The following is a 24,452-nucleotide window of genomic DNA, read 5'->3' as shown; positions in this document are numbered from 1 at the left end:
CAGGGAGCCATTTGAGCACATCGTATTCTGTGAACATCTTGCATCGACGTTGTGTCTCAACAGCAAATCTGGAGATGTAATTGATCTATTAAAGAGCGATTTAGTGTGCGCCTCATTCTGCTTTGTTGCCCAAAACCCGCTTTCATGTCTGAAGATCAAAACGCAATTGTTTTGTTTTAAAAAAGTTTGTTCTGGAGCCGACAGTATGTAAGATGGGAAGCTGATGATATATAATGTCCTTTTAATGAGATGTAGATGATAAATGTAAATTATATTGGATTTTTATGCATATATATACAATGCATAATCCTATGTGTTAGTCTTTTTATGCAAATCAAAAAACACCTTAACCCTTTCATGCATAGCGGTCACTACAGTGGACAGCTATTCAAAAAGCTGTTTTCTAACATATGCATGATGATGGATTTTAATGGCGTAGTTGCACTTTGGACACTAGTGCGTCATCCCATACACTACCACTTCATCTGCAGTAACTTTTTTGGTTGTAAATCAGTTGATTTTTTTTTTTTCATGCCTAAAGAGAAATAAAAAAAACACTTTCCTGACTGAGGTTATCATAATTCATGCATGAAAGGGTTAACACAGGCTGCCCTGGTAGAAATTGTACCCTCGCCTTCTCAATTGTGCCGACATTTTCGTCCTCATTGCGACGTCTTTTTCTTATTTTCCTTCTGAATTTGGTTCGGCCACCAGGTATTGAAGTGTCAACATTTGGCTTTTATATTTTTGTATAGAAGAAGACAGCCAGCCAAGTGCAATGTAAACCAACGTAAAAGCATTTTCGGAAGCTATTTGGGAGGTTTGTGAAGAGTGACAAAATTCCCCTAGGCCTGCACATGCATGCACACACACACACACACACACACACACACACACACACACACACACACACACACACACACACACACACACACACACCCACACACACATGCAGACACACCAACTGCTCCATTTGCAGTAATAGGGGTAAATGAATTAGATTTTGATGTTTTAAAAGCTTTTTCGTTCGGCTCATATTGGAAGTAAATTTCACTCTAATGGTGAGGTGTCTGTGTTTACAAGCGGCTGATGATAGAAAGAGACGTACAGACTCAGGGAGAGAAACTTAGTGAGAGAGAGATGGGACAGCAGAGAGAAAGAAGGATTGGGTTATAAATGGACTTTGAAAAGGGGACGGACAGGAATGGACGAGGAGGAGGAAAGAGAGGAGGATGGAAGTGGGAAGAGCACACGACACATACGCCGATACAGACACATGAATGAGCTGTTTGCATTCACGGTTTGGCCCATTGCCCTGATAATGGCACTTCAATTAGTGACTGGCACTGTTCAGATTACTGTAATGCTAGGAGACAAAAGGAGAGAGGAATGGCGACAGCGTGTGATGATAAAAGATTAGACTAAAAATGACATGAAACAGAATAGAAGGACGCTAAACAGATTAAAAAAAAAAAAACAGATAAAACATTAAAAAGAAATAAATACAGTGCATGCAATTCTATAATTTTACACAATATACAGGACATACTGGGACAAAAAGGATGAAAAGGAAGGTTCAGAATGCAGAAAGTGGGATGGAGGAAAGGTGTGTAGCTGTAAAACTGTGATAACTCCTGACATATCAAGTATGAAGACCACATTTAAACTCATTTAGATCCTTTTAAAGGTGCTAAAATAGCCAAATATGAATCAGAGATGATAAAAAAGGAGATGCTGAACATGTAATACATTTATTGGTATAGGACCTTTCATGTAATGATGCCCAAAGTGCTTAACAATACAATATATAATAGCAGTGTAACATAAACAAGGACAACATGACACTATTAAAACATCTGTTAAGGAACATAAAGTCCAGCTGTGTTAAACAAAGCAAATATGATCATTAACCTTGTTGGGTTTTTGCATTTATCTAAGTGTGAACATGCAAACGATGGTGGCAGACATGTAAAGCAAGTGCAACAAAATATGTGTTAAGATGCAATGCATAAAAGTGCAAATAATGAGAGAAAGAGAAAGAAAGGAGGAAAAAAAAGGTAAGGATGGCGGATGTGGAAGAATAGTTTCAAAGAGAAAGGTGTGGATAGACAGAAGGTAGAGATGGAAAGAGAGGTGAATGAGTGTTGGCAGAAAACCAAATGAGCACCAAGAAATGGGGCATGAAGAGGATGAAAGCCAAGTTAAGTGTGTATGTGTGTGTGTGTGTGTGTGCGTGTGTGTGTGTGTGTGTGTGTGTGTGTGTGTGTAACATACAATGGTACATCCTGTGTGTATTTGACTACAACATCAGTTTTCACGTGTGTGCGTATGTGATGATGCAGGGCCATTACCCATTCAGGACACTGAACATATGGGTCCCGGCTCTTACGTGTCTGTGTGTGTGTGTGTGTGTGTGTGTGTGTGTGTGTGTGTGTGTGTGTGTGTGTGTGTGTATGTGTGTGAGAGAGAGAGAGAGAGAGATAGAGAGACCTCAGGGGGAATTGTGTGAACTAAATGCGTGAAATGGGCCGAGGACCGATGTGATGTGTGTGTTGTCAGACTCCAGTGATTCCCTTTTCCATGCCTCTCATGATGATGATGATGGCAATGATGATGAAGACGACGACGACGATGATGAAGATGAGTCATTTTACCGAACAACAGAGCATTTTGTCATCCGGCTCGAGTCACGTCTGCCCCACAGCTGATGCTCCTGAACCGCCCCTCCTCTCCTTTCATCCATTCATACTTCTCCTACTTTCCTTTCCTCTCTCTCCTAATCAGCATTCAGTTTAACGTTATTTACAAGTATGAAATATATATTACAACTAATCTGTCATCATCTTCATGTCATTCTTACCCATTTCTACCCCCATGTCCCATTCTGCCTTAATCTCTCTCTCTTCGTCTATTCTTCCATCCTTCATTTTAAAAAAACCTGAGATGATTAGAGAAAGGTAGAGATACACAGTTTCTATCAATCATAGAGGCATATAAAGCATCTCGCTACTACTAATGGAATAGAAATGACAGCTAGCACGTCCCCGAATGATCCTAAGCGGGTAGGTGGGATGGTGTGTGTGTGTGTGTGTGTGTTTATATGTGTGTGTGTGTGTGTGTGTGTGTGTAATACCTTCTCGTTTTTTAACCAGCATCCCACGCTCTTCTTAACCGGTTTTCTGCTTCCGAAAAGGGACTCAGTAACTCCCCTGTCCTCCCACACACACACACACACACACACACACATACACACACACACACACACATGCTCTAAGTCGTCCATATCATACCACCAAATATGTCTTTTTTAATATACAGGAACACTGTAACAATTTAACTTCCTGTCATGTATGAACCAATAACATCAGGAATATTTTGTAGCTTGTGTAGCTGACATGCAAAATGTGTGTTTAGCCTTTGTGTCGTCCTCCCGGGTCAAATTGACCCCGTCTGTTTTGACTGTTCCTTCTTTCCTCCCTTCCTTCCTCCCTCCCTCTTTCTCTCTTTATTTCCTCCCTTCCTTCTTTCCTTTCTCCATTCCCCTTTCTTCCTTCCTTCTGTCCTTCCTTCCCCCCCTCCTTCTTTCCTTCCTTCCTTCCTTCCTTCCTTCCTTCCTTCCTTCCTTCCTTCCCCCCTTCCTCCCTCCCTCCTTCTCTCTTTCTTTCCTCCCCCCTGCCTTCCTCCCTTCCTTCTTTCCTCTGTCCTTCTTTCCTTCCTTCCACCCTTACTCTTTTCCTTTCTCCCTCCCTCCTTCCTTCCTTATTTCCTCCGTCCTTCCTTCCTTCCTTTCCTTCTTATCTTTCCTGCCTTCCTTCCTCCCTCCTTTCCTTCCTTCCTCCCTCCTTTCTTTTCTTCTTCCTTCCTCCCTTCCTTTCCTTCCTCCCTTCCATCATTCCTTCCTTGACTCGAGGACAACAGGAGGGTTAACAGCAAATTAATAGCTCTTAATTTGCTCAAACAGCTACTTTTACCATTTATGTTAAGTCACCACAGATGAGAAAACCTTCACTTTTGCTACATTGTGAACTATTCCTTTAGTTTCGTTGGACATCTGCTGTGTTGCTTCATGACACAAACCACAAAGAGGATGCTGATGCACTGAGAGCTTAAAGGAGATAAAAAGCTTTCAAAGTTCCTTCTTGAAAGCCTGTGGTGAAAGTCTGACGGAGAATGACTTCTGAGGGACAGTGATTCTCTTCTTTATCTAAAGCAAAGTGTAAAAAAAAAAGAAAAAAGAAACCTTGAGCAGTTTTCACAAACAGCAGCAGTAACAACAGCTCTTGGTAACAAAGACTGTTATCTGCTCATTTATGTACTATTATCACACCAAAGCCTTGAAACTTGAACCTTCATGTTAATCTTAAGTGAACTGATAAAACACTGATGAAAACGTTTCTATTATTAATATTTGGTCACAAGACTTCAATAAGACGTAAACTGTCAGTGTTTGATTTAAACGTGTGCAAGAGTACGTGGTTGGGCAGAGTGTGTATGAGTGTAAGTATGAGTGTGTGTGTGTTTGTGTGTGTGCGTGTGTGCGTGCGTGCGTGCGTGCGTGCGTGCGTGCGTGCGTGCGTGCGTGTGTGGCCAGCCTGTATTAATATTGATCTGTGTGACCCACCTTTTGTATTGATCTGAGAAACCCCCTGTTGTTTTCTAATTTCTCTCTCTCTCTCTCTCTCTCTCGTCTCTCTCTCTCTCTCTCTCTCTCTCTCTCTCTCTCTCTCTCTCTCTCTCTCTCTCTCTCTCTCTCTCTCTCACTCTCTCTCTCTCTCTCTCTCTCTCTCACACACACACACACACACACGCACACATCAGAGAAATAAATTGCTCAGTTGTAGTGTGAGTGCTGAATAGTGCGAAGTGTTGCAGAACATTTTTTACCATAAACTCTTAAGGACGAAGGCTTTTATTGCTTAATTTAAAAAACACACATTCTTAAACTTTCAAGTATTATAAAGTCAAATGTGACTCATAAGCTTTTAAGTTACGTTGTGACAGTATGTGTTGTAAAATCACATCATCCCATAAAAGACCTCTTACTAGTATCAAATCAGTGGCTTTCACTCACAGATTTGAGGTGGATCATTCATAAGAAGGAACATTATACAGTTTATTTGTGTCAAAGTCATGTTATCATGTTAATGCAATGGTACTAATATCTAACACTTAAGTCAAAAATGTTGTGCATTCACATATTTTTTCCCAGTTTGGGTCAATAAAGCACCAAACAGCATACAAGGAGTTCATTGTTAATTCAAAGATAAGGGGTTGACTACACCTAGTTTTAATGTCATTATAATCAACTCTACTTTTCTTAACTTATATGGCACCGTTTGTTATTGATTATTAACAGGTTGTGTATCATATGCACATCATTTTGCACAGTTGTGACAGTTTTTTAGCTGAACCTTACTGTGTATAACACTCAAAAAAACCAATGCTACTGGGAGAAGTTAACCCACTGCTGTGTTGACCCAAACTTTGTATTCATGAATTATGTTGTTTGACAAAAAGAAAAAAAACTGAATTTAAGGTCCACTTATTTTAGTTTTGTCTGAAGCTTTTATGTTGAAAGCTCAGCGGGTGTCGTGCAAAAAAAAAAAAAATCAAAGTCAGAAGACAAACAACAGACGTAAGTACCACACTGTGCAAACATCAATGAGAACTCTGGTTTGTTGTTTTGTTGTGCAGGTTAAATCAGCTGTTGTTTATCAGTCTGCGCTTCCTGTTAGAGTTTGTATCTGAACGTAACTCTCAAGTCAAATTGAAATAGAGCAGAACTTTGCATAAAAAATACCGTATTAGTGACACAAGAAATCCCAACGTTGTCTCTGTGAGATACAACGACTGATCGGCACCACTGCTCAGATTCACCACAACAACTGGGAGTTAAATGCTTTGCTCAAAGGCTCTTCAGCGGGTGAAGAGACGCCATTGAGGCTTCTGCCACCTTTTCATGTAGACTGCTTTGGAAAAAAATAAAAAAGCCAAAAATCCAAAAAAATCTCAACAGTATTTGTGAAAACAGCTGGTCTCCTGTGGCAGTGTGTGTGTGTGTGTGTGTGCTGGAACGTTTGTTGCACTGAGTTGACCCACTTATTTTGAAGTGAGTGTGTTTGTGTGTGTGTGTGTGTGTGTGTGTGTGTGTGTGTGTTGTTGACATGGTAGACAGATTAATCAGTTTTTCTCACGTTAACAGATTGCTCCTCTCTGACCTTACAGCTGGAAACAAGGTGTGAAATGAGCGCTGTGTGCATGTGTTACCGTGTGACTGAATGAAAGCACGTTTCATGTATGTGTGAGCCATATTTTAATGTATTAAAAATGTAAATGAGTCTTTGCGTTTTGCCATATTAGATCCAACTATATGTTGTATGATATATGCATTTTGCTCGTGGGCCCAGTTGCACGTTTTAATAATTTTGACATTGTTGTATATATGCGTGAATGTGTGCGTGTGCATGTTTTTGTTTTGTGTTAGTTGGTACATTGTAACACCTCCACTTCCCTCCACGGAGACAGTTGTCATGGTGAGAGCAGTCTCTGGGTAACAAACATCACACTTATTGTCTAGTTGATACAAACAACTTTATTTATAAAGAGAATTTTAAATGAAATGAAACAACCTCCCCCTCTAAAATAAAAAAAAGAGGTGTAGTTTAGAGAAGTGAGGACATAGTTGATGTGTGTTTTTTGTGCCTGTGTGTGTGTGTGTGTGTGTATGTGTGTGTGTGTGTGTGTGTGTGTGTGATCTGAGCGTGGAGGTTTGAATAAGAAATGTAATCAGGGCCAGTTCACTGAGGAAAGATCTGGTTAATGACCCAAGCTAGATTACTTTAATACACACACACACACACACACACACACACACACACACACACACACACACACACACACACACACACACACACACACACACACACACACACACACACACACACACACACACACACACACACAGCCAGCATACATACATAAACCATCATTTCACTTCAGTAATAACACACACTCTTCCAGGCAACCCCCACAGTAATATAGCTTCAACAATATAAATATAGCTTCAACAGTTACACACACACACACACACACACACACACACACACACACACACACACACACACACACACACACACACACACACACTGATCTAACTGAATAAGTTGGCTTTGCCTTAGTGTGTGCCTGTGATATTATTGAAGGGATAATATGGTTAAATATATACTGTGCAGGATTCGTCATATGGTGTTTGTAAACACAGCATTCAAAGTTGAGCCCTCCTTCTTGGCTCGATGACATCAGAGCGAGCTGAGAGCACGAGAGAGAGAGATAGAGCAGCGGTGGTCAGGTGACCTAGAGAGTTAATGAAGAGAGCGAGTGACACTGGTGAGAATAAAATACACAAATACATATGCCCAGATCTCCACACAACCCTGAGGGAAGGTTCATCCTGTCAGCTGTGGCCTCTCTGCTCTGTGTGTGTGTGTGTGTGTGTGTGTGTGTGTGTGTGTGTGTGTGTGTGTGTGTGTGTGTGTGTGTGTGTGTGTGTGTGTGTGTGTGTGTGTGTGTGTGTGTGTGTGTGTGTGTAGCTCAGCCCCGCCCTCCTTCAATAGACACACAGACCTGCAGCTCTTTCTACATCCATGACACAGAGACAGAGAGCAGAACAGAGCAGAGGAGAGAGATGAGCTACAGCCATGTTTCCTGGTTGCTATGCTACAAGTCCCAACCTCAAACCTAGTGTGTTGTTATTAACTGGAGGCTACACACCCGCCGCCCAAAGGCTGATGCCCAGAAACATCCCCAATACAGCAAAATAATAAGAAAATGGAAGCATAGGGCAAAATCATGAGTGATGCTTGAGAAGGATATTTTTTTGTATGAGTTTATACATTGTTTTTAGGAAAAGCCTGCATACCTTTAAGGTCAAAATGAAGTTAAAGTTTGGATAAGCCTCCAGGATATGAATGTAAGTCAGTGCAATGTCCTCACCAGAATAGTCACAACTCTTTGTTGGCGTGTTTGTGGCTTCAACTTTGTTCGTTGTGTCCTTCCTCTTTAAAAGTCACTGCACTGCCCTTTGAAATCAAAATGCCATGATCCTGCCAACAGTTTCCGGTAATACGCATCAGTAATTTATCAAATGTAAAAAAAAGAAACAAAAAATATTATATTATAGACATTTTATTTGATTTAATTGACTTTTGGTATTAAACAGACTGCATATATATATATTGGGATGCCATGCAAAATGACATTACAGATTACATTTACTTAATTTTGATGTTAGCTACAGCATAATAGATCTAGGTAGTCATACTCAGCAATGAGAGCTACAATGGCTAAAAACCCACAAAATATCACAATGATAAATATGTCACATGACACACACACAGTGCTTGACTGATGGGTGATCTCTGGAAAGTGTAGTGTCCAATTTAAGTTATTGGATGGCATCATTTTTTGTGTATTGCATATATATTACATTCAATTTTTAGCTTCTACTGCTACACACATTATCTCTTATACCTTTGTAAGACAGGGAACATGCACACACAGACAGTCACACATGCTTGATTCAGTATCTCTCCTCTCTCACTATATTGCCAAATAGTCTCCCAGTAACTTCTAACTCTCAGTCCGACTGATGGCAGTCATCCAAATGGAGCCGCCTGAGCCATAAAAGCTCCATCCTGTGCCCATAAAGCAGAGACTAAAACATACTTAAACCACAAGTCGACAGAGTGAATGTGTTTTACATCGTGGTTCAGAACCCACAGGGCACGGCTATATTAAGACATTGATATATACAGCCCTGCTGAATTTCCTCCCTTCCTTCCTTCTGTCTGTCCTCCCTCCCTCCTTCTTCTCTCTTTCTTTCTTCATCTCTCTTCCTCCTTCCTTCCTTCTTTCCTTCCCTCCTTCCTTGCCTTCCTCCCTCCCTCCTTCTCTCTATCTTTCCTCCCCCCTGCCTTCCCCTTTCTTTCTTTCCGCTGTCCTTCTTTCCTTCCTTCCTCTTTTCCTTTCTCCCTCCCTCCCTCCTTCCTTCTTTCCTCTGTCCTCCCTTCCTTCCACCTTTCCTTTCCTTCCTTCTTTCCTCTGTCCTCCCTTCCTTCCACCTTTCCTTTCCTTCCTTCCTTCCTTCCTTCCTTCCTTCCTTCCTTCCTTCCTTCCTTCTTTCCTCCTAACTTATTTCTTTCATCCGTGTTTCCTCCCTTCCTTCTTTCCTCTGTCCTTTCCTCCCTTGCTTCTTCCCTCCTTTCCTTTCCTTCCTTCCTCCATTCTCTCCAACTTTCCTTCCTTCCTTCCTTCCTTCCTTCTTCCTTCCTCCCTCCCTACCTTCCTTCTCTCCTTCCTTCCTCCCTTCCTTCCTTGACTCGAGGACAACAGGAGGGTTAAAAGTAAGTCAAAGAACCTGGATGTCCACCAGGCCTCTGCCAAAGAAACATTTACTAATAAGGAAGATACTTATCTGTACTGCAGGATAAATGATGGCTTGGGAAATGGATTGAACAGCAAAGAAACTTGCCTAATCAGTTTGCAGCCTGCTGATCAAGCCGACTATACTGTATAAATAGAAGAAACGGGACAGAGAATATAGACCAGTATTGCAATCATGTAATTATGTATTTTATCATCTGTGTTTGGCTTCAAATCTTCACAACAACATTTTCAGAGAATCTTTGAGTGCGGCTGCTCGTGTTGGAATGAGTCCACATATGCAGCCTCCCGTTGAAGTGTGAAGAGACCCTTGTCTGAGTCTGAGTAGGCGTCCGTGTTTGTTATGGAATATATCAGAGCCTTAACTCTCAACTTAATGCTTTTAGTCACACTAGCAGTAATATTGTATGAATTCAGTGCCTTGTTGAACATTACTGGAACAGCAGAAACAATTAAAAACACTGAATTATTGTCTTTTTTCCCCTTGAATAACATTCATCAGATTGATTTCTGTTGCAAAATCGTCCGTCACATTCACTACTATGAACATATTTTCACCATCTATGGTCTTTTTTTCTTTCCGTCTCTGTTGCTGCAGGTTCCTTCATGGTGGTGAACGCCTCAGGAAGGGCGTCAGGGCAGAAGGCTCACCTGTACATGCCCACCCTGAAGGAGAACGACACCCACTGCATCGACTTCCTCTACTCTCTCTCCAGTCGAGACGGAGCCAGCCCGGGCACACTCAACGTCTATATCAAGGTGTGTGTGTATGTGTGTGTGTGTGTGTGTGAATGAGTGAGTGAGTGACAGATAAGGATGGATTGACAGAGGAAGGGTGGCTGATAGACTGAACAGACTGAACAGGTAAACAAACAAACAGACCTCTGTTCCCTGTCAAAGAGGGATGAAGATCACCCTGGGGCAATTGGTGTTTATGTAGGTGTGTTTGTGAGGAGAGAGAGAGAGGAGAGAGAGAGAGAGAGAGAGAGAGAGAGAGAGAGAGAGAGAGAGAGAGAGAGAGAGAGAGAGGAGAGAGAGAGAGGAGAGAGAGAGAGAGAGAGAGAGAGAGAGAGAGAGAGAGAGAGAGAGAGAGAGAGAGAGAGAGAGAGAGAGAGAGAGAGAGAGAGAGAGAATGATTGATAGGCAGGTAAACAAAAGACCTCATCTACTTCCCTTTAGTAGGGATAACATTAGCGGTAGTGTACTGCATTTGAAAGTAGGTTATGTGTGTGTTTGTGTGTGTGTGTGTGTGTGTGTGTTTGTGTAAAAATATGTAACAAAGGCTTGTTATAGATTGTTTATCATTTTACATAACTTACATACATAAATGAATGGACACAAATGCAGGTTAAGAGTAGAAATACTAACATATAATCTAATATAATAATAAAAAAAATATAATAATAAAAATTGTCCCAAAGGAAATTTGTCTTGGGCTTAAAAATGTCGAATACATCTGCTCATAAACAACACACATCACAGACACAATGACAGGACCAAACCATTGCAAACAGTGAACACAATAACATAAGTATTAAATGAGGTAGATGAGTTGCATATTGCACATAGTTGCAATAATAAACATGGACACATAAAGACATAATGAATAGAAGGAATATAATATATATCTTACAGTATGTGTCTAAGTGCACATTAGTAGAGTGTCTGTGTTGTTGAGCAGAGGTAGAGAAGCTGTGGATTGAGAGTGGAGTGATTAAAGAAGAAGATGAGATTGAAGAGCTCAAAGCGGCTCCTTAAAAGGATTACAAAAACCACTGGGTTAGAGAATAGACTGAGTTAAGTAATTGACTTATACATGATCTATTACATAACAACAACAACAAATAATAAGAAAATACTAATTCATCTTTTATATCTCTTTTTTTTATTAATTTCTCTGTCCTGCAGGTGAACGGAGGCGCTCAGGGAAACCCGGTGTGGAACGCCTCTGATACTGTTACTGAAGGATGGGTGAAGGCTGAGCTGGCCATTTCCACTTTCTGGCCCAACTCCTATCAGGTAAACATCCATTAATAACAGTACTGCATGAGCTGATTGTGTACATAATAGCCTAAATAATAAAAACAATGATATATAGTCTGATTAACGTACCTGAGCTCCATCATCGTGCAGAATAGCAACTTTTTTAATGGGATTGAGATCGATTACCTTTGATTTCCTTTCCTCAGTTTTTACCAAAACTTGACGTTGCCTTTGAATTAACACATCTATTGGTACTGGACATATATATTTATTTTGCAATGACTCATTATAGCCTATATTATAGTGTAGTGTTAGCATAGGTTGGAGTTGTGCATTTAGCTTCACCATTGGCCAACTTGAATCTCTCCTTTTGGTGTATTCCTTTGATATTGTAACACAAAACTATTGATATTTAATGGCTCTCAGTTCCTGTGTTTATGAATCTGTTTAAGCTGCACAGATATACCCTGCTGTGTTGTTTCATTGAGGTACCAATAAAATAAAGCTACTGTTTTTACTTAATGACTGAGCTATATTCAGTAAATGAAGGCACCCCTGTGTTACATATCTGAGGCACAATGGTAACCAAAGTGAGTTACATGCAGGTGTGTGTGTTTCACTCCCTAATGAGGAGTTACCTCCCATGGTGAAATGACTCTATCTTTGTTTTTAAAGGACGAAATATTGTCGTATTAAAGTACAGACCACTGTGAGGGCAAGAACAAACTTTTAGAGTAACCTATCACTGTGTTTTAAATGGGCTAACCACTTAAGTTGAAGGAAGATAATGGTATTTCTTTGGGTGTGTGTACCTGTTGTCTGAACCCCAAGGTGCTAATTTCCTGTCTCCATTCAAGCTAGACTGAATGCATTTTCATTAACAAGTATGTAAAAGGTTTTCTAGTTACATGACCAGGACTGTAAGTGGCTCCATCTTTAAGTATCATTAAAAAAAAAGACACTCAAATACCAAATCAAGGAGATGAAACACTTGTATGTTTTCTTCAGGTTTTAAACTGGTGCCCAAGTCATCAAGAAAAACTCATCCAAAGATAAACCGGTGTCTTTGATTCCTATAAAAACTGACATGCATGCCACTTTGATCCAAAAGCCTAAAGAATGAGAATGAAAAGTGCATCTGGAGAGAAGGAGGATTTATTTGTTGAGAGAAAGGAAAGAGCGTAGAGTCTTCCCTGAAGTCTTTAGTATTCAGGCTGAGTCGAAGCTTATACTGTTGAGGATCCTGACAAGTACAGCACAGAGGTGTGTGTGTGCGTGCAAAGTGTGTGTGTGTGTGACTATATGTGTGTGGGTCAGAAGTGCATGGCCTCTTGACAGCCCTGCTGACTGCCTGTCACTCTTTAAAATGTGTGTGGTAGAAGAAAAAAAGTTAAAACAGAAAAAAAGGAGGGAGAGAGATGTGATGAGAGAGAGATAGAACATGACACGAAAAGTCATTCAATTACAAGAAATGCATAAAGATGAAGAAAGCAAGAATAGAAGAAAGGGGAGAGGAGGTCTGATTTAAAAAAAGAAATGGAGAAAAAGAAGGGAAAGGATGAAGGAGGAGGGTTGTGTAGTTGGCATACGGACGGAGACAGAAGGATGAAGGGATGAAGCGAAGGGAGGAATAGCTGCTGACTTTTTGTGGAAAATTCCCCTAGGGTTTCCATATGAGCTTTGCAGGGGATTCAAGATGTTGCAGTTTGTGGGAGGAAGGAAGTTTTCTTTTTTTTTTTTTTTTTTTTTTAAGTGTGACTCAACCTCATTCTTTCTCTTTCTCTCTTTCTTTTTCTTTCCCTCTCTTTGCCCTTTTGTTCTTCCTTGTTTTCCTCTCAGGTAATATTCGAAGCAGTTTCAGTACAAGGCCATCCAGGTTTCATCGCCATTGATGACATAAGAGTTCTAGCTCACCCCTGCCGTAAGTAACTCTTTTACTGTGCGTGTGTGTGTGTGTGTGTGCATGCATTTACGTGTGTGCGTGTGCATGTGCATGTGTGTGTGTGTGTCTCATAATGGTTGACCCTGCACAACTGTAGCCCCACTGAGCATCATCTGTTTTCTAGCTATCTCACACTTACACACACGCGGGCAAACGCTGTGTAAAGGACAGATTGTGAGGCTTGCAGACAGATTGCACAGAGCCAGGAAGAAGGTCCAAACTCAGGGTCTTCATCACTCAAATGTGACAGAAACACTTTGCTTCACAAAACTCCAGACCTCTCACTGCTACACCCTGTGGCCTACTTACCTCCCCCCTCTTGTGTGTTACTTCTTTCATATTCTCGCAGACCTTCTCATTGGAGCTGCGTGTTGCATTTTAAACATCAAATAATCAGTTTTTAAATATATTCAAGTGCTGTTCACTTCAACTTTTTTACTTGCATTATACAACAAAACATGGTCTTATTACTTCTAGATAATTAGTGTTTGAACAACTATAGAGGAGGGAAAAGAGAAATGTTGTAATTCATGGTAGTACATAATAAACGCTAATGCATAAAAAGCGTGATGGTTTTTAATTTGGCTAATATAATTAGTCTTTCTTGTCCCTTCTATGCTTTATTTTTTAGATAAAATGTTTCTTTCACTCTTTTCGTCTTTTTTCCATTTCTCCCCATGTTCTATATCGTCCACACTCTATTCAATTTTTACTTTCATTCTTCCTTTTTCTCTCTTTCAATGCCTGCTTTTTATTTGAATGGCTGGCTCCGAACACTCAGCTCAATCAAATCAGTCAAAGTGGTCAATGGTAGGAAGCAAGAGAAAGAGAATAGACATATTTACAGTGGAATATAAACTACAAAACAAACAAATCTAGTAAGATAATATAAAGAAAGGAAGGAGAAAGAAGAATATATGAATAGAGAAAGCAAAAAGAGCTCCCTGCATACACATCAAAGTCCTTGTCATTCGCCACAACCTGACCATTAGTGTCGGGGCGAATTATCATTGTTAAATGATCGATGCATACTCTGTTAGGCTTATCTCTGTCTGCAGACAGTCAAAATGAAATTAACCAGTCGCGGGCTGGTCTCAATGCCAGACCAAAGTCACCCAACGTCTGGCCGTCTGTCTCGCTGTCTGCCTGCTCATCTGTCTCCTCGCCATCTCATGACTCTCTCTGCCTGTCAGCACAATGAAATTAAGCTCTGCTCCAACTGGATTACAGTCGTTGTGGTTTTCCTTGCAAGTTGTTCCTCGCTACCGGCAGCATCTGCTATTATAATCAAGTGGGAATCAACCGTATCTTTTTAGAACAAGAATAATGCATCTTTTAGTGGATAGCCAGTTGGTCAAATACATGATTATGGAGCTTGTATTAGTTCAGAAAGCTTGAAGATTCATTTAACCTAGGAATGTTTTAAAGCATCAATTAAATATATCATGTCTGCTTTTTGTAAAGTTCCTTCTTTAACCCTCCTGTTGTACTCAAGTCAAGGAAGGAAGGGAGGAAGAAGGAAGGAAAGGAGGGAGGAGGGAGGGCGGGAGGAAGAAGGAAGGAAAGGAGGGAAGAATGAAGGAATATGGAAGGAAATGAGTGAAGAAGTAAGGAAGGGAGGAAGAAGGAAAGAAAGGAGGGAGGAGGGAGGGAGGAAGATGGAAGGAAAGGAAAGAAGAAGGAAGGAAGGAAAGTAGGGAGGAAGTAAGGAAGGGAGGAAAAAGGAAGGAAAGGAGAGAGGAAGGAAAGGAGGGAAGAAGGAAAGGAGGAAGGAAGGGAGGAAGAAGAAAGGAAAGGAGGGAAGAAGGAAAGGATGGAGGAAGGGAGGAAGAAGGAGGGTGGAAGGAAAGGAAGATGGAAGGAAAGGAGGGAGGGAGGAAGGAAGGTAGGAAGGAGGGAGGAATGAAGGAAGGAGGGAGGGTGGGATCGAGAAAGGAAAGGATGAAGGGAGGAAGGAAGGAAAGAAGGGCAGAAGGAAGGAAGAAAGGGGATGGAGGAAGGAAAGGAAGGGATGAAAGAGAGAGGAAAGAAAGAAAGAGAGAAGGAGGGAGGAAGGACAGACGGAAGGAAGTAAGGGAGGAAAGAAGGAACAGTCAAAACAGACGGGGTCAATTTGACCCGGGAGGACGACACAAAGGTTAACTGTAATCTCATGCAGATCCATTTATTTTAATCTGCACTTTCTTCTTCTTCTTCTTCTTCTTTTAGACATTTGATTACTTTTTTTCCTATTCTGTAGTAAAATGTAGAAGCAGCATAAATTGTTATTGGTCGCATTGTCAAGTCACAATTTTAGGAGACAAATTGAAAAAGCTTGAGCCCATATGGCCAAGATGCTGTACCTTTTTCCCCAGACAAATACAATATATGTTCCTTACAAAACAAATTCATATACATTCATATAGTGCACCAAAAAAAACTGTGCATGTGTGTGTGTTTATCTCCCTTAGCTTTACAGAATATTCCACCAAAATGTTTACACAGTGTCTTCTTTCTGTGTGTGTGTGTGTGTGTGTGTGTGTGTGTGTGTGTGTGTGTGTGTGTGTGTGTGTGTTTGTGCTGTTGCAGGTAAAGCGCCTCACTTCCTGCGTCTGCAGAATGTGGAGGTGAACGTGGGTCAGAACGCTACGTTTCAGTGTACCGCCGGAGGGAAATGGTCCCAGCATGATAAACTCTGGCTACAGGTTGGTACCTTTCATATCAGTAAATATGTGCATGAATGATATCAGCAGGATGTGTACATGCAGATCCTGTGGAAAAGGAATAATAATAATGCAATAAATGTCCAACTATTATAACATTGGGATAGAATATTTTCATTATGTTTTTTTAACCCTCCTGTTGTCCTCGAGTTAAGGAAGGAAGGGAGGTAGAAGGAAGGAAGGAAAGGAAGAAGAAGGAAGGAAAGGAAGGAGGGAGGAAGGGAGGGAGGAAAGGAAAGGAGGAAGGGAGGAAGTAAGGAAAGGAAGGAAGGACGGAGGAAATAAGGAAGGAAGGGAAGGTAGGAGGGAGGGAGGGAGAAAGGAAAAGAGGAAGGGAGGGAGAAGGGAGGAAAGGAGGAAGGAAGGAAGGAAGAAGGAAGGAATGAGGGAGGAAGGAAGGAAAGGAGGAAGGAAGGAAAGGAAGGAGGGATGAAGGAAGGGAGTAAAGGAAATAAGGAAGGGAGGAAGGAAGGTAGGAGGGAAGGAGGGAGAAAGGAAATGAGGAAGGGAGGGAGAAGGAAGGAAGGAGGAAGAAGGAAGGAAAGGAGGAAGAAGGAATTAAAGTAGGGAGGGAGGGAGGAAGGAAGGAAGGAATAAAGGAGGGAAGGAAAGAAAGAGGGAGGGAGGAAGGAAGGACAGAAGGAAGGAAGAAAGGGGGATGGAAGAAGGAAATAAGGAAAGAAGGAAGGAAGGACAGAAGGAAGGAAGAAAGGAAAGAGAGAGGAAGGAAAGAAAGAGAAGGAGGGAGGAAGGACAGACGGAAGGAAGGAAGGGAGGAAAGAAGGAACAGTCAAAACAGACAGGGTCAATTTGACCCGGGAGGACGACACAAAGGTTAAATATGCAGCATGTTGAATGTAAGGCTGCAGTTTTGCATATCTTAGTGTAGAAAGTTATATATTAATGTATAAAACGGTAGTAATAGTAGTTTTTATATTAGCAAACATAATAAAAAATATCATTAGTATTGTTCACACACTTTTTCCACCCAAACAAAATATTTATTATGTTTATTATTAATAATCCAGATATGTCAAAGTATACGAAGAGATGAAGGATGCAGCAAGGGAAAATTGCAGTTTCCTCTGGAGTCCATTATTTTTGTATACCAGTACACCTCTATATGTTTTATAGCTCTTATAAGGAAGGAAATGAATGAGGACGTAAGGAAGGGAGGACGAAGGAAGGAAAGGAGAGAGGAATGAAATGAGGGAGGAAGGAAAGGATGAATGAAGGGAGGAAGAATAAATGAAAGGAGGGAAGATGGGAAGATGTTTTATAACTCTTATATTGAAGGAAATGAGGAAGTAAGGAAGGGAGGAAGAAGGAAGGAAAGGAGAGAGGAATGAAATGAGGGAGGAAGGAAAGGATGAATGAAGGGAGGAAGAATAAATGAAAGGAGGGAAGATGGGAAGATGTTTTATAACTCTTATAATGAAGGAAATGAGGGAGGAAGGAATGAAGGAAGGAAGAAGGAAGGAAATGAGAGATGAAGGAAAGGAGGGAGGAAGGAAAGGAGGAAGGAAGGGAGGACGAAGAAAGGAAAGGAGGGAGGAAGGAAGGTAGGAAGGAGGGAGGAAAGAAGGAAGGAGGGAGGGTGGGAGGGAGAAAGGAAAAAGATGAAGGGAGGAAGGAAGGAAAGAAGGACAGAGGAAGGGAGGAAGGTAGGGGGGATGAAAGAAAGAGAGAAGGAGGGAGGGAGGAAGGAAGGAAGGACAGAAGGAATGAAGAAAAGGGGATAGATGCTGTTTCTCTCATACATTTGAAGAATTTAGTAGTAGTACGTTAGTGAGTAGTACGATAATAGTAAGTATGTAGTAAGTTAATATCAATAGTAAGACTCTCTTTCACCAGTGACAGTTAAGTAGAGAAGTAGCTGTTGTTATGGTTACCTGCAGATTATTACACCTGAGGCACTGATTTAGTACAGTGATTAAACTCTTGACCAGGATTTTTATGTGAGGTATTATACAATTTTAATGGACTCCTGATAAAAGGCCAGTGTAGCAAATGCAATTATGATTTATTTATGCCATTTTTATTAAAAAAGAAAGTACACTGTGGCAAACATCCACGGCTTTCTCGGCTCTATTTCGGAATTGATTAAAAGTCCTTGTTCTGCTTCGCGCCAATGACTCCATCTCTGTACAAGTGACAAGTGTGTGTGTGTGTGTGTGTGTGTGTGTGTGTGTGTGTGTGTGTGTGTGTGTGTGCATCCATGCCTACAGTATGCACTCATTCTAGTTTACATTTATGTGCACTGGCAAGCATGCATGTCTTTGCAGCACATAGGTGTATACCACAGAGAGCGCTGCTGTGTACAGTAATGACATTTGCAATGGAGAGCGGTGACCCTCCTCACTGGAGGTCTGATGGGGAAACATGTTGCTCCAAATTGGCAGATAATACAACGGTAGTAAAAGAAGATTACATGTGGAGATGGGGAGGGCGTCATATGCTAGTATTAAGTGTTAGCAGTACACTTTTTAAATTCCATGTCAGACCTGCTCGGTTCAGTATGCGTCCTCAAGGAAGGAAAGGAGGAAGAAGGAAAGAAAGGAGGGAGGAGGGAGGGAGGAAGGAAAGGATGGAAGAAGGAAGGAAGGAAGATGGAAGGAAAGAGTGAGGAAGTAAGGGAGGGAGGAAGAAGGAAGGAAATGAGGGAGGAAGGAAAGGAGGGAGGAAGAAGGAAAGAAAGGAGGAAGGAAGAGAGGAAGAAGAAAGGAAAGGAGGGAGGAAGGAAATGAGGGAGGAAGGAAGGGAAGACGGAATGAAATGAGGGAGGAAGGAAGGTAGGAGGGAGGGAGGAGAGAAGGAAGGAGGGAGGGTTGGAGGGATAAAGTAACAGATGAAGGGAGGAAAGAAGGAAAGAAGGACAGAGGAAGGGAGTAAGGTAGGGGGATGAAAGAAAGAGAGAAAGAGGGAGGGAGGAAGAAAATGAAGGAAGGAAGGACAGAAGGAAGGAAGAAAGGGGGATGGAGGAAAGAAGGGAGGAAAGAAAGAGAGAAGAGGAAGGGAGGAATGTCAGACCTGCTCAGTTCAGTATGCGTCTGATTCCTTAATAGTTAATAGATGAAAAACTTAAAATACTTCATAAGTTGCGAGAGTAGTCAATAGCTAGGCTCACTTTATTATTTTTAATCAGATCTTATGTGATGGAAACTGCCTTTCCTGAATATTGAAGCCAACATGAAAGTGCAGTTTTGCTAATGGCAGCTAATGGCAGCTATATTCTGGCACCAATGAAGCTCTTTTTCTTAATCGATTTCTCCAAAAAAAACATCGATGTCAGCGTTTTTATGCAGAAAAACTTAGTGACTCAAGAGTTAATGTCACTTCCTCTAATGGATTTCTCAAGATATTGGACTGACAGAAGTGTCAGTGCATTACATTAAGCTGTGGTGGTCTTTCAAGCAACAAACAACACTTTTCACAACCGTTCCCCAAATTTGGATTTTCTGGCACTAGTAAATATTCAATGACAACACATAGTAAGCTTTGAGAAGAGCAAGCTTGACACTTCTTTAATGAACCATTATAGGCCTGTATCAAACCTATTGTTAAAGTTGTTGACAAAGCTGAACAACTATTTGTCTTCCAGTCAAGATTTCAAGAAGAGTGGCAAAATTTAAGTCTTAGTTTTATTGGTTCTCAATGCTGCATTCAACACAGTCAACCATAACATATTACTGGACCACCTAGAAAATTAGGTCGGACTCTCTAGCACAATACTAAACCGGTTTGAATCCTACTTAAAAGACATGGACTACTTTGTGTCTCAAGGTAATTATACATCTGAGTGGACAAACATGACATGCAGAGTTTCTCAAAGCTCCATTTTGGGGCTTCTTCTGTTCAACATCTGCATGTTCCCACTTGCTCAGATTATGGAAAAAACAATAAAAATATGTTCCCATAACTGTGCAGATGACACACACATTAACATAACCATATCACCAGGAGACAGTGGTCCAGTAAAGTGCATTGAAGTAATTGTTTGTGGAGCCGAGGAAGAATGATTAAAAGTTACGGTCCAGCTTCAATGTTCAATAAAATGTTAAAAACCACAAACCAAGCCAGAAATATTGGTTGTAGTCACGGACCTGAATTTCAACAGCCACATTAAGACAGTTTCAAAGTCAGCCTACTATCACCCTACCTCCCTTCCTTCCTTCTTCCCTCCTTTCCTTCCTTGCTTTCCTTTCCTCCCCCTACCTTCCTCCTTTCCTCTTTCCCTTTCTAACTCCCTCCTACCTTTCTTCCTTTCCTTCCTTCCTTCCTCCCTCCTTTCCTCCCTCCTTTCCTTCCTCCCTTCCTTTCTCCACCATCCCTCCTTTATGTCCTTCTTCCTCCCTTCCATCCTTCCTTCTTCCTCCCTTCCTTCTTTGACTCGAGGACAGCAGGAGGGTTAAATCAAATTTAAGGCTTTTGATTAATATGTTATACTGCAATGCAACTTTTACTCTCCTGTTTTATTTGCCTTATTCAGTTTTTTCAGCTTGTTTGTATTTCCAACATGTTTTAATTGTGTTGTTTTTACATTACGTTGTTGAAATGTGCCTTGCCTTGGTGTAAGCCCTTGTATGTGTTATGTTTCCCATCATGCAGCAGTGGAACGGTAAAGACACAGCACTGATGGTGACCAGGGTCGTGAACCACAGACGCTTCTCTGCCACCGTCAGCGTCGGCGACACATCGCAGCGCAGCACCAGCCGCTACCGCTGCGTCATCCGATCGGACGGAGGGTCGGGGGTGTCCAACTACGCCGACCTCATCGTTAAAGGTACGTTACACATAAACAAACTACTAAAGCTATGAGGGCAAACTACCAGTCGTTTAAAAGCAGTAGAAGTTAGTTGCTGTGAATTTAAATGGATGAAAGGAAAAAGCAGTGCTCGGTGAATGTGTTCGCTGTGGATTAAGCAAAGTGGGACAACTTTTTTAATGTAGAAGTGAAGTGAGAAACAAGCATTGGTTTTGTGTGTGTGTGTGTGTGCGTGTGTGTGTGTATTTAGCTGTTGCTCATTAGTGCTGTGAGAACGCTGAGGACAGAATACTGAACAGACTTCAGAGTAGTGACTTGAACTCACAATGAGCTCTCTTTCACTCACTCCATTCCTGTTTTGTCTCTCAGTTCATTTTCATTCTGTGTTTCAGTGCTTCATGTTCTCTCGCTTTTCTCTCAATATTTGAAGTACACTCTCCTTGTTTACCTCTTTGAATTTCGAGCATACTAACACTGTATTTTTTTTTTAGAGGTGAGATTGGTCCACCATTATATTCTTAAGAATAGCTTACTTCCCAAAGATACCAAACCAGTACTCAGATATATGCATATAATGTTACACAAGTAATCAATTTCCCATGTGATGATGTAATGGGGTATCCATAAAAAAAACCACAGTGTGGGGTATTAATATTTCACACAGTAAGTACTCTCAAGTTTTACTGAAGTGCAGCAACAGGCAGAGAATACATGATGTTGCCAAACACTGTCGAAACATGTTTTATCTCACTTGAAAACTACTTAAGCTGAAATGTAATGGGAGCATTTTGGGTTGAAGTGGTAACAGAGTAGTCTGTAATTTGACTACTAATCAAAAGCGACACTTATATTAAGTATAAATACAAAAAATATTCTTAGCTCCACTTCTCTCTTCCCTTCCGCGTCCTTCCTTCCCTCCTCCTTATTGATCCCCCCCTTCCCTCCTCACCTCCTGCTCCTCTGTCCCTCTTCTATTTATCTTTGCTGCCCCTACAAATCCCCTCGTTGCAGACATTTAAATCCTCTAATACGATCTACTTAGCTCTGTTCTCATACTCAATACAGACCAAAGGGAAAAAAAAAAAAAAATATGAAGGAATCTGTAGTGATTTACCTTCCCACTCTGCTTCCTGTGGTTCATGTGAACAACAGGAAATACAGCCTCTGTCCTGCTGAGAAAGATATTAATGCACTGAGGAGGTTGGGTAATGTTGTTGTAAGACTCTCTGATGATGTCTGACGTAATTACACCCCCCCCCCCCCCCTCCGTTGCGCTCTGTGATTCCAATTCTCTGTCTTCATCCATCATTGTCTTCAACTCGTGGACTTTACTCAGTTTTAGCCGTTTTTTTTTTCTTCTTCTTTCTTTTCATAATTAAACTTCTCTCAACGTTGACTTTGACACCTTATAATCACTAAACATGTATACTAAAGCGCACGTTGCCTGCTGCCAGTCGAACATCGTGTTTCTGAAAGGTTATCATCATGTCTGCTATCATTCACACAGTGTATGCTAATGAGTTAGAGCTGCTCCGCTGTTTTTATGTTAATGTGTTAACACCCCTGCTTGCTACTACTACTCTGCATACTGTATGCTTCGGCGTTATGATAGTGTGTATTTAAGTATTAGACGCATGTGCTCAGTCACTGTAAAGTTGAATTTATACTTGGTTGCTTGACATTTTCCGTCGTCTTTTGACAATATTTCTATTTCTATTAAGTGTAAGAAAAAAATTGTGTGATTCGAGAAGGGGGGGGGGGGGGGGGCTGTGTTTGTTTTTGAATGGAATTTAAATTGCATCGCTGAAATACATTTAAATGTAGAGCACACTGGCCTAAATTATGTTCTCAGTGCATATTTGTTATGAATTATGCTGTTAACCTTATTTAGTATGAAGGATGTTTTAATCTAAAGGGATACTGGGATGTGTGTGTGTGTGTGTGTGTGTGTGTGTGTGTGTGTGTGTGTGTGTGTGTGTGTGTGTGTGTGTGTGTGTGTGTGTGTGTGTGTGTGTGTGTGTGTGTGTGTGTGTGTGTGTGTGTGTGTGTGTGTGTGTTGTTTTGATTCAATGATAGTCCTGGGACTGGAAACTGTCATTACCATCTGTTAGCAGAACACACAGACTGCACTCCTGAGAATGTCCAAATGTGTGTGTATGTTGCTTACTCTGCTGAATTTTTTCTTTTGGCGTTTATATTTTTTCACGTCTGTTCTTTATATGTGTCTGAGTGTGTGTTTGTGTGTGTGTGTGTGTGTGTGTGTGTGTGTGTGTGTGCGCATATGTGTGTAAAGCTCAGGTGCTGTCAGCCATGCATTGTGCCAGGGGAATAGTTCGTGCCAACATAGTGAACAAGAGAGACTTGCAATACTACACACACACACACACACATGCATGAGCACTCCTCCCTGAAGCCCTTTGTGTGTGTGTGTGTAGTGTGTGTCGCTACATTTGTGTATATGTGTTATTGTCCTTTATTTGTACATTTGTGTATTTGTGATATCTTTTTTTAAAATCGCTTTCCACTCTATTCATTCATGTGTGGTGGGATCATCTGTGTGCAGCTTAATTTGTGTGTGTGTGTGTGTGTGTGTGTGTGTGTGTGTGTGTGTGTATCTGCATGCCATTTCATTTGCGTTTCATCTTGTGATATGTCATGGTTATTGTGTGTCCAAATAATTTGTGTGTGTGTGTGTGTGTGTGTGTGTGTGTGTGTGTGTGTGTGTGTGTGTGTGTGTGTGTGTGTGTGTGTGTGTGTGTGTGTGTGTTCTCCTGGGCTGCTAAGTGAAATCAGGGTTAATTAGTGTGTTGTTCAGCCAGGTGTGACCAGGGAAGTCTGGAAAGAGACACTACCTCTGTATGCTTCATATGTCTGTACGTGTGTGTGTGTGTGTGTGTGTGTGTGTGTGTGTGTGTGTGTGTGTGTGTGTGTGTGTGTGTGGTGTGCGCCCCACCTGTTCAGGCATGTTAATCTGTGCAACGACACTGCTGGCTGGTTGAACATGATGTCTTCCTATGCTGACATAAAATAGACGCCTGAAATTAAACATTGAGAATCAAACTAGCAACCTTATGATGATGTTTTTTTCTATTTAAGCTTGCCTATTTAAAACCATCAATACATCAATAGCATACTACTTGTTTAAAATGACTTTTAAACATGTATTCTGATTGTTTTCTTCATAGAAAAATGGGACAATCTCTGTGAAATTGGAATAAAAATAGTTTATAGATTCCTTAATACCTGAAACAAATGTATTGATATAAAAAATAAAAGAATAACTGAGGTATAAACAAAGAAAAATGCTTCATACAGACATAAGCAACCTAAAATTAAACATACATGTAATGGAAATAGAGACAAATACCACAATGGATGGATGACCATAAGTATCTTATAAGTAGTAGGAAGGAGGAAACTACTGTAGTACTCATATGTCTGAAAGATCAGAAAGACAAGATGAAAAAGGTAATGGGAGTCAAAAATGCAGAAAGGAAAACATTTTAGACATGCTGCCCCACTTCTACAGCCCTACTCTCACCTTTCCATCATGCACTGTCCCTTCTGTCTCATCTCCTCATGTCTTCATTCTCCCCGTCTTCACACCTCTGCCTCACTT

The 24,452-nt window shown here is 41.0% G+C and overlaps 1 protein-coding gene across 1 annotated transcript in view; it reads left to right on the top strand.

Moving 5' to 3' along the window:
* ptprt (protein tyrosine phosphatase receptor type T) overlaps positions 1-24,452 on the top strand; it is a 422,469-nt gene that overhangs the window by 116,616 nt on the left and 281,401 nt on the right. The window contains 5 exon segments of the mRNA XM_062414593.1: positions 10,040-10,200; positions 11,350-11,460; positions 13,264-13,345; positions 15,935-16,050; positions 20,677-20,851. Coding sequence (XP_062270577.1) covers positions 10,040-10,200; positions 11,350-11,460; positions 13,264-13,345; positions 15,935-16,050; positions 20,677-20,851 — 645 coding nt within the window.

The sequence above is a fragment of the Scomber scombrus genome, chromosome 3 (assembly GCF_963691925.1).
Source record: "Scomber scombrus chromosome 3, fScoSco1.1, whole genome shotgun sequence".
NCBI classification, from domain to species: domain Eukaryota; kingdom Metazoa; phylum Chordata; class Actinopteri; order Scombriformes; family Scombridae; genus Scomber; species Scomber scombrus.
The sequence above is the reverse complement of the archived record's forward strand: the minus strand, read 5'-3'. Positions and strand labels throughout refer to the sequence as shown.